Below are 15,684 nucleotides of genomic sequence, written 5' to 3' on the forward strand. Positions count from 1 at the left end.
CAAAGAGTGTCACTAGACCCTCCAGAAGTAAGACGTGGTTGTGTTTCCTGCTCCATCATAAGATGTATGTCCTTTCATCGCATCGTCTCCCAGCAGCACTCCTTAAAAAATAACTGTCGGCAGCTTGACTTTTCATTTAACTACTAGGTAGCACAGTGCAGGAGGAGAATATTAGCAGCAGACAGCCGTCCTCCTGCTGGCGCTGTCTTTGAAATGTTACGTTGGTCACATGATTTGCGGTGAAAGGCAGGGTCAGGGGTCACCGTGACGGATGTGGGCTTAAGATTACATGCTAGGGGGTAGGGTCAGCACGGTCAAGGCTGCCTTTCAAGTGAGCAGGGGCAGAACAAAAATCAGACACTAAACTTTTTTCATTGACGTAAGTTAAACAAGCGCCACGTCATTAACCAGTTGCGAGTAACTGAAGGAGACGGTGTTTGGGGGGGAAATGTTGACCGAAGTTTGCAGAACATTCCCCCGACTGGCGGGACACGCATGGGTGAAGCCTCCCTGAATAATTAAAGGTTAAAGAAATGAAAGATTCAGAAGACTCGTCCAAACCAGGTCAAAATGTGAAATAAAATGTAAGCGTTCAAATGAGCAGATGTTGTGCGAAGGACGCAACATTTGAGGTGCTGAGAGGGACTGAACACGGTGCACTTTAGTGTGCAGGAACTCGGAGGGAGGAGGTCCACGTTGCTGCAGCCATTCAGCTCGAGCCAAACTCCCAACCAGAGCCTCCTACTGAGGTTTCTGCAGCCACAGCCTCCATGTGCTCTGATGTCATCTCGGAGCAATTCCTTCCCCTCTTCTCTTCCAAACCCCGCATCCTTGCCCACCCAACTCCTCAGACACACGCCCACACACACCCTTTCTATATCCTACCATCTATATGAACACTGCGTTAATAAAAGACTTGGAAGTGGACTTGATAGCTCACTATATCAAATTACTCTGCCTGGCACAATGTATACAAAGGCGGTTTTGTATTGTAAGAATACCGTTCAGAGTCATTAAGACCGATTTTTGGGGGGCCTGCGGCTGAATAGGGCATAGTAATAGAGCAGTGGTGGAGCTGACAAAAGTTGCCCCCCACCACCACCACCACCCCTCCTCATCAACCGGCCTCAGATTGTACTGTTTAAACACGTATGGTGACAAGGAGAGCAGGGCGACATGATGAGTAAAATATGCAGTGTGAGAAAATGTTTTGAATTTAAAAAGCAGATATCAAGGTGTACTTGTATCGTGCAATATCTTTCACAGTGGTGTCATTGCACCAATGCTACAAACATTGAATTGGCTTAAGAGCACCATATTGAAAACAAACAAATGGATTTTATTTTTATGTTTGACTTTGCGGTGGATAAATGCTCCGTGACTGTTTCTTCTATCCCTGCCACCATCTTTCAGTCCCTCCTCCCTCACCCCTGTCCTAACTCTGACTCTTCCACAACCATTCAATTAAAAACCCCAAAAAACTGGAATCTGACTTTCTTTTTGGGCAGGCATCCAGACAAGCCGCAGACGCTTGGGTAGACAAATCAGATTTCTCCATTCTTGCCACCGGGGGCCCTTCTGTTTTCAGTGAGAACGTCTCACAGAGAGTCAGCTGGGGCTGCAATTGAAAGGGTTCACGCTGAGATTCAGAACCATGAGGCATAACCGGTCGTGGGCAGATATGTCAAAAGGGTGCTGTTAGAATGCAGGTCAGAGACAAGCTGACCTCAGGGGTTGATGAAGGATAAGGACGAAATGCAGAGGAGGAGGGGGGGGTGTACGTGCACACACACACTCACACTCACAGAACATGTTGGTAGGGGGTTGTTGTGGACAGACAGGCCGCTGGGGTAAAGGCTGGTCCCCTGATGGGTGTCTTTCAGCGTGCCCAGGCTGGGTGGGAATGGGATCTGACGGGTGTGAAATGGTCCTCTCTCTCTCTCAGTGACCCAGGCCCCTGCTAGGTCCAGCCGGCTAACACTGTCGCTTTGTCCTTCAGATTCTCAAAGAGAATGTATATCAAAGGACTCAATAATGACTGAGCTGGGATTGTACGAGTTGTAGGAATTCTGAAGGCATCATTGATGACATTCAGTTAACATCTTTGGGTCTAACGTTGTGAAAGGCACTGGAGGATTTAGAGGGGCATTGCTGGGATGCCTGATGCCAGCGATGTGTGCAAGTGGAGCTGAACTACAGACGTTTAAGGACTCTGAGTTGATAGCTACTGGAAAGAAACCACACAAGATGCTTATCCTGGGAAGACTCTATAATTCCGATTAAATCACTTACTGATCATAGCACGTTTCTGTATTTAACCGCATCTTGTTAGAGATGATAACATCCATTTTTTTGTGTTTGCTGGAAGAGAACAGATGGGCAGCATTGGCAGAAAAATGTCACACCAAATGCAAATATAGCACCTTGTTGTTTCTGTGTTTGCGGCTGTTCTGACTGTTCTCGCTCTTTCCCTCTGCTTCAAAAGAACGCTCGCCTCATTGGTGGATGATGACGATAGTGGTAATCTTGGTCTTTTCTTTTCCATGTATAGATATCTAAATGCACCCAGATTGCAGGCAGCCTGATATGTTTTCTTTGTCTTTGGAATGAAAGTAACACCTCATTCCTTCAGATGAATATCAGTAAAAATGTAAGACTATAATCTCTACAGAAATGCAGCACTGGTCAGAAACAGGGATGGGTTGAACATATGGTATCTTGACAATGAGGCCTTTGAGGGAATGTTGGCTATTCTCACTTTAAAAAAAAACAAAAAAACATTGAATGTGTGGTTGACTTGTCTGTCAACGTGGGACAGCGTGCAAAACATAACAAGGACACAGATTGTTGTGGTTCACGCTGGTGTTTTGTTTGTCTTCATACACAAAGCTTAGAGTCAAGTGTGGATGAATGCAGTTCAACCTTTGACTGAAACACATGAATCTTTACAACACAGTCCCCTTTTCTAGAATCACAAGATAGTTTTCTGGTTAAAAACATGCTGTGAAATATTCTTCGTCACAGATGTTCTCTTCTACCTCCTGTCTCTTCTCTAGTGGCATGTCTTTTCAGGTGCTAAAGATTCTCATGCACGTTCAGCTGAACAAAGGTAGTAATCTGCAAAAAGAGATCTGGAGGGACGACTGCAGAGCTTAATAATACAGATAATGACAGGGTCAGACAAGGAAAGGCTCCCACTAATACTTAGTTATTATGGGGAAAGGAAAGGAAGACGTATAAAGGAGAGAGATGGGAAATCAGGACTTGGACTTCTTTTTTTCAAGGTTTAACTTTCAATAGAAAATTAAATAATTGCAAGCAATGCAGCAGAGGGGAAAATCATTTTCTTGGCAAATGGTTCGGTGTGTTCGCCACGTCGCTCAAGTTGAATCATCTCCTCTGTCCGCCTGTTGTTGTTCCCGCTGTCCCGAAGCTGTTGGCGAGGAGCTCCGAGAACGCAGATATCTATATACCATACTTTGGACTGTAGCTTCCATTCCCATGCAAAAATAAAAAACAGTTGGAATTGCAAATTGCGTAGCTTAGATGCTTTTGTGAGAGAGCCTGACCCGCTGACACGCCCCATGAAACCTGAGGCCACTGACCTCCAGGTGTAGTAACCTGGGAGAGGGACCTGTATAACGTGGCAAGACTTTGCCCTCGCTCCCGTTTTTGTTCACGACTGTTCAAAAGTTACTCAAAGTTTCCTTCCATGTCTCACTTCTCTCCTTTCCTCTTCCTCTGCTCTTCAGGTCCAGAATGCTGAGAAGAGGATGAGTCCCCCAGGTCATCTGAGACATCCACGTGTCCTTGCTGCTGTCCCTTCCCGACAGCCCTCTTGTCCCACCGGGGACAGACCATCTGCCGCCACCCTCCCCTGCCCCCAGTAGTGGCCATCCCAGAGGGGAGGAAAGGCGAGCCAGCCCCCGTAAATATGCCCGGATGGAGGTCTCAGTGGCGTCTCGTCCTGCTGAACTCTCTGGCCTGTGGCCTGGAGATCTGCTTGGCAGCTGGGATCACATACGTGCCTCCCCTGCTGCTGGAGGCTGGAGTGGAGGAGCGCTACATGACCATGGTGCTAGGTACGGGCTCGGGATCTGGTTACCAGGCCTCTTTTGTGTGTGTGTGTGTGTGTGTCTTGTCGCTTCTGCCTCATTCTTTCTCACACGTATGCACTATTCTGACAGTGTATTCATTGTTGTTATTATTAAACATGAAAGGCAAAGTTGTTCACACACACTTTCCCACACTGCTGAACTGCCAGGGTTTGGCCATCTACTTGTTTATTGACCACATGCTTGAGTGTTTTCTCATCCAATTGATAGATTAGAGCCCTTAAGTGCCATTGATTCACTTTGCAATACTTTGTGTATTGTCATAAGGCTGAAAAATAAATTAAATTGTATTTTAATCAGTCTGAATGCTTTGCGGGGCTGTGGTTACATTAAAGCCACAGATGGAACCTTTTTTGATGAGTTTCTGTTAACGCCGTGAGAAGAACAAGACATAAACGTGTCCAGTGGTAGCCAAGTTTGTGTGGAGGCTGGTGGGGGCGGGGCTGCCTCAGGGCTGCTATCTATTTTCCCATTCGGGTCATAAAGACATAATTGGGAACGTTGCAGAAATCAGTGGACATATCTGTTGTTTTGTTGAGGTGGTAATCGGCGCTAATTGAAAGGCAGCAGGAGAGCAAAGTGCCGGAGGAGGGCCACGGTTTCCCGACAGACTGTGAAGTGAATTCCATGAATCGCAATCGGCAACACATGTGTTAGTGAACATTGTAAAACAAAGAGCTTCTCTGAGTTCACTAAATGCATCTAATCTGCTTTTCTATTTGTTGGATCACAACATTGTTGTCATGATCTCTGTGAACAAAAGAATGTTTCTTTGTTTTTATAGGACAGATGCATAAATCATAGACTGTAGATAAGAAGTGGACGTATACACCGTGACGTCCTCCACTGGTTTATAGACTGCAGTTATGAAGTCTTGAGTTCGGCAATTTGGCTGTTCTGCCATCTTGGAATACGGCCACCGGTGAATTGAAGTTACCGTATTTGGAATGCGGAGGAGTGACTTGGAGGCGGCCTATACTGCTCTGTTAGTGACCTGTCAGTGACCTGTCAGTGACCTGTTAATCATAGTAAGCCCGCCCTAAAGCATACTCCCCTTTATGGTCTATTTGACGCTAAATGGGTCCATCATTATTGAAGATGACTTGAAACTAGCGATTGAGACCATAAACTCAATTTACAGAGGAAATACATGAAGTGAGAAGTAGGATCATTTTCTCATAGGCTTTCAATTAGACTTCTTTTTGCAACTAGAGGGGTTGCCCCCTGCTGGCCAGTCGAGAGAATGCAAGTTTTAAGACGCTTCGCATTGGCTTTGCTAATTAACATCCTATGGTAATTTGCAATGCTTGTTCCTTTGGCTTTTACTTTCATATATATATATATATATATATATATATATATATATACACACACACACACACACACACACACACACACACACACACACACACACACACACACACACACACACACACACACACACACATACATATTGATATTTGTGCTACAGCTGCACAGTGCACACTTCAAGTTGCTAAAAGTTAGTAACAGCAATCTAATATGCCTTGCGGCTGCTTAGCTCGACCCTGTATCGCAACTTCTTTTTCTACACTATTTTTTGCAGTGTCTGATGTTTTTATTTTGTTTAGGATCTGAGAGTTCAGTGTCAGTCTCTCCAGACTAGTCTGACTCACCAGATGTAGACTGTGGGTATAAGTCACGCGGCATTCTCCACCCCTTCCGCTTACTGCGCTATGTATTTTGCAAGAAGGTGGCACGTGTCTGAATCCCGAATGCTCATCTTCTTATTTTATCCTTATAGGGACACGTTTTAAATAGCGAGGTCACAAACATTTTCCGCAGCGTCATCTCAAAGTCGCTAAACTGAACCAAAGGAACATTTTTATTCCCAAAGTTTAAAGGCACCTGTTGGAAGAGTGACAGTGACACAATGTTAAGCAACAGTGAACCCCAAATATTTGTACGATTTTTAAAATCCATAAAATAGCAGTTTTGTTGAGTCAGGGAGACATTGATTGATGAAAATGTTGACAACACACGCCTCAGAAACTACAGCCTCAGAAATGAGAGTGAATCAGTGACAGCTTCAAATGCATTCATCTTTTTACAATGAAGTGCGCCATCATATACAGGAATTCTGGGAAGAGCCGTGCAAAGTAGCTAATTTTGCGCCGTGGCCACGTGCACCAGCGGCTACACACACACACACACACACACACACACACACACACACACACACACACACACACACACACACACACACACAGCAAGCGAGTGCGAATGTGCAGTGGATGACTGATCCATTATGTCTGGCTGTCATGTACTTCAGTTTACTGGTTGTGGATGTGTGGCATTAAACCTTTCTATCAATACCCTTTCCCTTTCTTGTACCTTTTCAAAGCTCTCGCTAGTGAAGACAGACAGGTTTGGTCATCTCGGTGCTCCTAAATGAGTAGCATGTGTGTCTAAAGACACTGTCGGCATCACCCATATGGTATATATGTGCACACTGTCACTGAGTTTGCTTGCATGCAATGTGAATAGTTGCATTATCCCAGCCCAAATCCCTTCACATGGTCTTCTCCTAAAGGCTCCTCTTTGAGATATTGCCTTGTGACTATGCAGATGATACACACAATTCCACCAAACCAAAAGGCTCCGTGTGGATGACAGAAGTGACTATTCAAGTACGGAGAACAATATACACTTCTACTCCTCCGTTTCTGTAACAGCTGCTGGTGATGTGAAGAAAAATGAGTTCATTGTAGAGTTCCTCCCAAACAGCCTGCACTGTAAGCCAGTCTGGAACTCAATGGCACTCAACCCAGTTCTCATCTCCCTGTATTATACAGGAGTGCCTGAGTGTTGTCTGAATGAAGATCGATGTTGTGTCTTGGGAGGGTTAAAGCTAATTTCCCGAGCAGTAGTGTCAGGTTCACAGATGGCTGCTTTCTACTTTATCTAATAGCCATTTGTTGGCTGCTTAATCCTCCAGTTGTTACTTTCTTTCTCTAGTTTCCCCTCTGTTAGCGGAGAAGTCCCCCCGTGCTTTTAAACACAGAGGTGTACGTTACTCTCGCTATTTTGAGCATATTTAGGTCTGTATTTCAGTAACAAAGCACATTGAGGAATGTGACACATTTTATAGTGTGTGTGTGTGGTTAGACACCACACTGATTTGTGTGTGCGTAAATAGAGATGTTGTTTTCAGAGGCTGGACAGCGGAGAGTGTAGAGTAAACTCTATTGTCCCTGATGGAAAATTAGTGCAACAGTCCAATGCTTTACATAAATCACATCACAATAACAATATGGAAACATCTTAAAAAATAAGAAACATTTCAGATTGACAACTTTGTGGCAAAAAAAAGAGGAACCGACAGAATTAAAATGCCAAGCGCTGAAATGTTTGTGTAGTTACTGCAATAGAGCAATGTGCAATTAAAAGTTAAGCAGCTCGATGAAGACGGGAGCAAACGCTATAACAATAGCTTCAAGCAGTTTGATTTGCACTTTGGCACGTGTCAAGTCTTTTTCCTGATGGCAGTGGTCCGATTCAAAGAAGAGGCGATGTTGAGAGTCTGCTATCGTTTGTTTGCCCCTGCGGCGACGACAGCCGCGGCCGGAGGCATTAGGTTTTCGGGTTGTTCGATATTTCAGGACCGCTTACACAGAATTTCTTCAAATCTGGACAACATCCACCCGGACTCGAGGCCAATTTGATACGATGTGGGTGGTCGGAGGTCACTGTGACCTTCTCATGTACGCCATAGCTCAGAAAACGTTTTGAGTGACGCTGCATCCCTGGTTGGCGGAGGCAAACAACCTTGAGGTGGCACTTCTAGTTGTTGTTTTTTTTATGCTGCTCGTACTCATAGTCATTCTTCCATATTACCACTATTGCTGTGTTGTGCATGCTGGCAGGCCTGCTTTTCAGGTGCACTGTTAAGTTGCCAAACCATGCTGTAACTCCGTATCTAATGAGCACAATCTGGCTGCTCTCTGCATACAGCCTTAATCGTGTGTGCATGCGAGTCAGTCATGTTTACTATATTGCAGCAAGTAGTGACAAGCTACTGAGTGGCAACAAGTGTGTGCTAAACTGTAAGCCGTACAGCTGTAGATGGGGAGGATTGCGATGCTGGGCCTCCACAGCTGAAGCCAGAAGAAATGTGCTGGAGCAGCTTGTCTGGCTGCAGTCGACTTGTCCGTCTTACTCTCATTGCTTGGCGGTCTCTTTGTCTGTGCGCGTCTGTTTCTCTGCTTGCCCACCCAGTCTTGGGGTCCCTCTGCTTCTTGAGGGGTTATGGAGTTCCTTTCAGACATCAGAAACCCAAATGCTGTAGAGTTTCAGTTGCTTCATGCTTCTTTGTTTTCGGAGTGGCGCTGGAGAGCTATGTTTTCATGAAGAGGTCCTCGTTTTGTTTTTCTTCTGTTTTACAACCATGTGTTAGACATGAATTCACAAAATGTCCGTGCACAAAGGGCCCTCCTAATGAGAACCAGTGAATGCAAACACAATTATGCTAGTCTATAATGAAAACTCAACAGGGTACACTTTTTTTTTATTTAATTTTATTTTTTTTTTATGCCAGACTCAGGTCGTTTTCGATATTCCATGTGTGTTTGTATGTGAACGCCACATGTACCATGGTGTGTTCTAATTAGCTGGACCCGGCCACGTGTGGAGCATGAGCTGAGGGTGGGTTAAACCCTCAGGCAGCAGGCCATCTGTAGGAACCTCACTAGCAGTCAACAATGATGGCGGAGAAGCACATGTAGCACCCGTCAACCAGTCATAGAAGCCGTTGTAAGCCACTAAAGTGAAGAGAGACTTAATCGACATCTGAGTTTTTGGCTTGGGATATTTAGGGGAAAATCTGCTTGGAAAGCTGATATGCAATGTGTGATTTCTTTCTACTTTGTCCTTGCTGTTTGTCCTCTACACATTCTATTCTCTGTTGGTGTTGTCTCTGACCGCTTCAGTGCGTCCCTGCTCTGTCCACAGGTATTGGTCCAGTTCTCGGTCTCCTATTCATCCCTCTGATTGGCTCTGCCAGTGACCAATGCCACAGCAGCTATGGCAGACGACGGCCTTTCATCTGGCTGCTGTCTTTAGGGGTCCTTCTGGCACTTTTCATCATTCCCCACGCCGACATACTGGCTGCACGCCTTTCCTGGGGAGGCCGCACCTTCCAGGTAAGATGCCTGTTCATTGTTTGTGATCGTCGTCATTTTGGTGAATTCCACCTACAACGCGAACAAGACGAGAAACGAACGTGTGTGTTCTGACATTTGCTACAGGTGGGCTTCCTGATCTTCGGGGTGGGACTCCTTGACTTTTGCGGACAAGTGTGCTTCACACCACTGGAGGCTCTTTTGTCGGACCTGTATCGGGACGAGGAGGACTACAACCAAGCCTTCGCCATGTTCTCCTGCATGGTCAGCTTGGGGGGCTGTGTGGGCTATCTGCTCCCGGCACTGGACTGGAGTCGTGGCCTGCTCTCTGCTTACCTCGGAGGCCAGGCCGAGTGCCTCTTCTCCCTACTCATCCTCATCTTCATCTCCAGTGTGCTCATCACCATGAAGGTGTCTGAGGAACCTTTGTGTGCCAACAGTGGCTTGGCGGGGTCTGGATCTTTACTGGAGTCGGGAGCCGGTACGATAGAGGCCGGCCGGTGCGGCGTGCCGCGCTCATGCTGCTACCTGCTGAAGTGCAAACTGAGGCTGCTGAAGTCTGGACCCTTGCTGTGCCTGCTGAGAACATGCTGGACCATGACCCCGGCCATCTACAGGAGCTACTGCCATGTCCCGCGGGTGATGAGGCAGCTGTGTTTGGCTCAGCTCTGCAGCTGGATAGCTGTCATGTCTTTTATGCTTTTCTACACAGACTTTGTGGGGGAAGGCCTGTACGAGGGCGTTCCCAGAGCATTACCAGGAAGTGTGTCCAAGCAAAGATACACTGAAGGTCAGAGTTCCTCTTTATTCAATATAATAATGTCACATGTTATGTGAGATATTTCATTTGTCTTAAAAAATTAAGGTATACACACTAGCTATTCTGAGATTGGGCCTCCATCAATTTTGTCAGTTTATTTTTTTTAAAGATATCATCACTAAATAGCGATAGCATGAAACAAACTTCCGTTTCGCTAGTAAGACTCGAGATATACCGCCTACCTTTGTCATCAAGGCTTTCGCTCCGCCACCTGTCCACTTAAACAGGCTTAGGGTCCTTCCTGGCTGCGCTGTCTGCTCAGTCACAGCTGGCCAGGATGCGCTCGCATTCCTCGGGCGCAGGTGGAGGACAGAGACGGAGCCTGTGTTCCTGCTGTGTTCCTGCATGCCTCGTTTCCCACTCCCCCTCATCTTGGCTCCTGTCAAGGTATAGGACACATAGACTGTGACGCCAGACTTAACACGAGGTGGTTAACCCTTTGTGACGTTATGACACTGAACAAGTAACAAATCCTTTGGGTAAGTGTGCTTAGGCCAATGTCCAGCCAATCCAAAGAATTTCAGGTATTTCTTCCCACCGCTGCGCTTTAGAGAAGGTGAACAAATGCACAGCAGTCATCCTTTCCTGTTCCTGCTCTGTAAATCACAGAGTTGACACTAATCCCTTTGACAGTTGTATGGCTATATTTTATTGCAATGCCGATGCTTAGCTGTGTGGTTCTACCTAAATATAACCTCTCAGATAGACCAGACCAAGTGTGTAGTGTCAGTGGTGTAAGAGGGGGGACTTCTGTCTTTGGTATATTTTACCAGACGATCCTTGAGAAAGAACAGTGAAGGGGAAGAATGTCACTGAGGTAAACAGATGTGAGACAGACCATCTCGTCCATGTTGAGAAGTTGCAGATGTATTAATATAGTGGGTCGTGTCAGAGTTAAGTGTTTTAAGTCTCTTTTTGTTTATTGTCTAGCCAGACTGACCCTCTTACACCATATGTCTCTTCCTTCTTTCGGCTTTTCCGTTATCTCACATTACATCTCTCTCTGTGTCTCTCTCTCTCTCGTTGGACATTTTTATCCCTCCATCCACATTCTTTTCTCCTCCTTCCTTTTTCCAACTCAATCTCCCTCTCCACTTTGTTTACATTTTTACTTTCCCTCTGTCTCTCCTCCCCTGTGCTTGCTGGACCACGAGGAATGTCACACTCGCAAAGAATTAATGTCAAGGAATCAGCACACAAAGAGCATGTTCATTCAAGTCCGGTAGACGGTCAAAGCACACGATTCTGAGGTCTGTCCGACCTGCGTTTGTTTAATCTGAAACTCAGCGGATGCTATTAGACCACATCACTTAACCTGCAGATGTTCCTCTGCATCAAGATGATCAGCTTAGTCTGTTGGGAATGGTTGCAATGCAAAGCATTTATCTGTTAGCTTCTACTACAGAAACATCCATCTTCCCAAAGTGCAGCAGTTCTCCTGTGCACAGATTTGGTACCATTCTGACTCGGACCCATATCTCGGAGGGCTTGAATTTCGGTCCTCGTTAGCTCCTGTAGTGTTTGTAAAGTGGGCTCGGCAGCTTTGCTTTCCAAGAGTAATATGAGCCGCATTCTCCTTTCACATAAGTGATTCGATGCTCTGCTGCTAAACTTCTGACCCACACTAGAGCATGCTGGGAGATCAGGTTGATAACAGGCAGAAATAAATAGCAGCCCAGACATGTCGTCACTCCAGCTTCCAAGGATGAAAAAAATAAAAAAAACTTTAATTAAGGGGTGAAATAAATGTGGTTTCTGGGAACATCATTTAAAAATGGAACAATTTTCCCACAGCTAACAAAATCACATAGTCAACTAAAATGTTTTTTAATATGTAGTCATTACTGAAAAGGGTTGGAAATTAAAGTTTTAATTTCTGCAGTTAGTTCAAGGGTAGTTCAAAGAGAGAAATGCTTGTCTGATTGTGCTGTACTGGAGAACCACACACGCATTTGGTTTATTCATTTTAGTCATTTAAAGAACATCTTGAATCTTTTATTTCATCTTTTAGTGGTCGTGACTGTTTTACATAATGGCTTTTTTTTTCAAGGTTAATTCGATATTCAGAGCATTAATATTGCAGCGAACAACTATTTGCAATGTCGAGATGTAGTGGAGTAATGTCTACCTGAGCAGTGTCAAGTCCCTCTGTGTCTGTCGTGATCTGTTCACGTGGCCGGGCCGGCTGCTCGTGCCTCTTAGTGCATGAGTGTGCCCCGCTGGCGAGCTAATGGCTCTGCACTGCGCTTATATGGATGGTGCTTACAGCTGACAATGTTGCCTCAGTGCCCACCCTCCAGTTGTGGTGGCTAAAGTAATTAGCACTGTTAGCTGTGAGCCGCTCAGAATATTGAATTTACCCCATTTTATGTCTCACATTGCTTTTATGGGTTGGGGTTGTATTCTTCAGATGCAGGATATGGTATAGCAATAGCAATAGTAAAACATGTCACTGATAGATTCTGCCTCGGTCCAAATGCTTGTTGCTTGGCTGGCTTATGGGGCCAGACTGTGTGTGTGTGTGTGTGTGTGTGTGTGTGTGTGTGTGTGTGTGTGTGTGTGTGTGTGTGTGTGTGTGTGTGTGTGTGTGTGTGTGTGTGTGTGTCGTCCTCCTCAGTCATCCCAAACAGTGTGCCATGAATGTCTCCCAAGACAGATTGTCTTTGGGTTTAGGGGCTAAACAGTCAAGTTTTAGCTCATCCGAATAGCTGTAAATGCATCACAGCTTAAGGTTGGCGCTGTGCGTCTATCACTAGATGGGGCCATAAAAGGAAATGATCAGAGATAATGCAGATGTCAGTACTGACAACAAGATGGGACAATGGTTTGTAACAAGGCAGTCATCGTTAAAGCTTTGTCACCTGCAGAGGATGTCTGAGAGAAGCTATGAGGTCAATGGGCTCAAATGTTGTTTTTTCTCTCTCTTTCAGGTGTCCGTATGGGCAGTATGGGCCTATTCTTGCAATGTGCTACCTCAACCTTCTTCTCCCTGGTCATGAGTCGTTTGGTTCGCCATTTTGGCTCACGGTGGGTCTACACGAGCAGTATGCTGAGCTTCACAATCTCTGCTTTGGTCATCTGCCTGTCCAAAAGTGTGGTCTTGGTCACTATAATGGCTTCCCTCACTGGCTATGCGTACGCCACACTGCAGACTCTGCCCTACACACTCACCTGTATGTACCACAAGGAGAAAGAGGTAAGTAACGAGTTAATGCCTCTCACACGTTCAGTGTGTGTTGACGAAATCTGTATGATTGATGATGATTGACTCTTGTCTCGTTTCAGCTCTACATGCCAAAAAGGAAAACCGTGCATAAAAACGGCATTGCAACCAAGCGGGACTCTGTGTATTTGACTCCTGTGGAAGAGGAGGGCCGATTGAACCTCACAGCGGGGACTCCCTACGGGCCAGTCTTCTTCGGCCCGCCACTCGGCCAGAATGGCTCATCTCACAGCTCCGGTGGCACCGAACAGGAGGAGATGGAGTCGGGCTATGAGAAACGCGGCGTGGGTTTGGACTTTGCCATCTTAGACAGCACCTTCCTCCTTTCTCAGGTTTTCCCCACCCTCTTCATGGGCATGATCGTTCACTTCGCACAGTCCGTCACTGCCTATATCGCCTGCTCCGTCATCTTCGGTGCCGTCGCCACCTACTTGGCCCGTCAAATCATCTTTGACCAAAAGGACCTCAAAAACTGAGACTTGGATGCAAACGATGTGGAAGCAATGGAATCACAAATAATCAATCAATCAATCATTAAGGTTCCACAGGCGGAACCCAATGATGCACTACTGTTTCCAGAATGCCTTGCTCTAGTACCGTGTGCTTGCACTTATGAAAGCTCTGCGTTGGGGGAGTGCGTGTCGGGTCATGAGAGAAAGCCGTTTCAGTGATGGGTATTGTTCCCCAAAGAGTCAACACCAACTGTGTGCTCAGGTCAGGTGTGGTACTCTCCGGAATGCAATCGAATTCTATAGAAATCTGTCTAAAACCTTTTTCTTGTGACATCTTTTCAGTCCATAGTCTCTTTCCTCAGGTACCACAAACAGATTTACTGTAGAACTCATCGACCTCATTGACACACACCTTCTAGGCTTTTAATGGGTTTTTTAATGATTTTATCCCAAGCTATCTGCAATTTTTAATCGTACAGTCTTTTTTTATTACTCAAAACATATTAAAGACGGTGTTGGTTTTATACGAACTCATCTGCAGCGCCCGTCGTCATTTTATTGAGACAGGCCTGTCTTTCTTCACTATGAAAGAATGGCTAGATGTATGCATGGTTTTTACCTGTTCAGAAAATACTACAAGAGGGACCATTGGACTTGTCCATACAAGATGAAAACACACTTAAAGGGGCACTGCGGTGATTTAGTATTGACGCCCCTTTTCACAATACAACGCTATATTATCTTTAATCAGACCTTCCCTACCTGTTAAAGGGCCAGTGTGTAGCATTTCAGTTACATTGCATGGGAGCTGATGTTGATGTCTTCATGGTCCGATCGGTGTGAGGTGTGTGGGAGACACGACTACGCAGAGAGACAACTGGTCGTTAAACGATGGCGGCTCCTAAAGATGGAAAAGATGTTTTCTCCTCCATCTACCGACTGGTATTTTGTAAGAGTTCGATTGACGGATGTTTCATCCAATCATCTGCCAATTTTTTATTTTTTTTAAAGTGCTTGCCCTTTTTCCAAACAGTCTCCATTGACCGCTTCTCAGATGGACAATTGTCAAGCAAATCGGTGGCCTTTGACGTTCACCTGAAGGCCCCTGTAGTTCTCCAACATGCTTCTGTCGAGAAGATTGCACTGTCGAGTGCAATGCAGTCTAGGAAAGGGAGGAGTTAGCGGAAGGGGGTTTCAGTTGGATGCAATCTGCAACCACACCGCTAGATTCTGCCAAATCCTATACACGACCCTTTAAAGCGTGATCACCTTTTAAACTCTCTGTCTCAAACTCAAGATCATCCTGATGACATCACACATCAGGGTTGTTTTCCCAGACATTACAAAGCTCCTCCACAGCCACAGAGGACATTATACAACAGTCTTCACATGCTGATTAGTTCTCTCCATGACGAGTAAACTGACCTTTTATGTATACCCCGATAGAAACACATATTCTGCGTTTCGCCCATCCAGTGCCATCTATTAATTAATGAACAGTTTAACTGTAAATATTTTGTATACAAATTAACAGTATGTCCCTATGGGAATTTTGTTATGCGACTTGTTGGGAGGTAATCGACTATGGTGGTTTAAGAATAAAGCTGTTTACTAGAACTGGAAATATTGCATCATAGGTCTAACCGATAATAATATAGTCTAGTTGAGTCCAACTATGCTCCTGGTCAGGACAGTCATCTCAGGTTAGTACATTGCTTTAGTGTCCCATCCTGTCCTTTTAAGCCACTGATAAAATAAATAAAACAAACTTTTCCTGCTGCCTAAACCTTCATGTTCTGCTGTATTCTCAATTGACAACCTGGACATCCAGATGGGCGTGTTACATATACTGCTGTATGTTAACATGCAGGGGGATGTCTGGGGGAAGCTCGCTTCATAGAACCCACTCCTAAAT

The 15,684-nt window shown here is 45.4% G+C and overlaps 1 protein-coding gene across 1 annotated transcript; it reads left to right on the top strand.

Annotated features, from left to right (window-relative positions):
• Positions 1–3,934: 3,934 nt before the first annotated feature.
• LOC306741636 (solute carrier family 45 member 3) lies at positions 3,935–13,793 on the top strand (the record flags this gene model as incomplete). Its single annotated transcript, XM_079223951.1, has 5 exons — positions 3,935–4,082; positions 9,105–9,295; positions 9,401–10,064; positions 13,025–13,290; positions 13,380–13,793. 5 exons carry the CDS (start codon positions 3,935–3,937, stop codon positions 13,791–13,793), a joined length of 1,683 nt encoding a protein of 560 aa, XP_079080077.1.
• Positions 13,794–15,684: the final 1,891 nt, after the last annotated feature.

The sequence above is a fragment of the Taurulus bubalis genome, assembly GCF_910589615.1.
Source record: "Taurulus bubalis genome assembly, chromosome: 9".
Lineage (NCBI taxonomy): Eukaryota > Metazoa > Chordata > Actinopteri > Perciformes > Cottidae > Taurulus > Taurulus bubalis.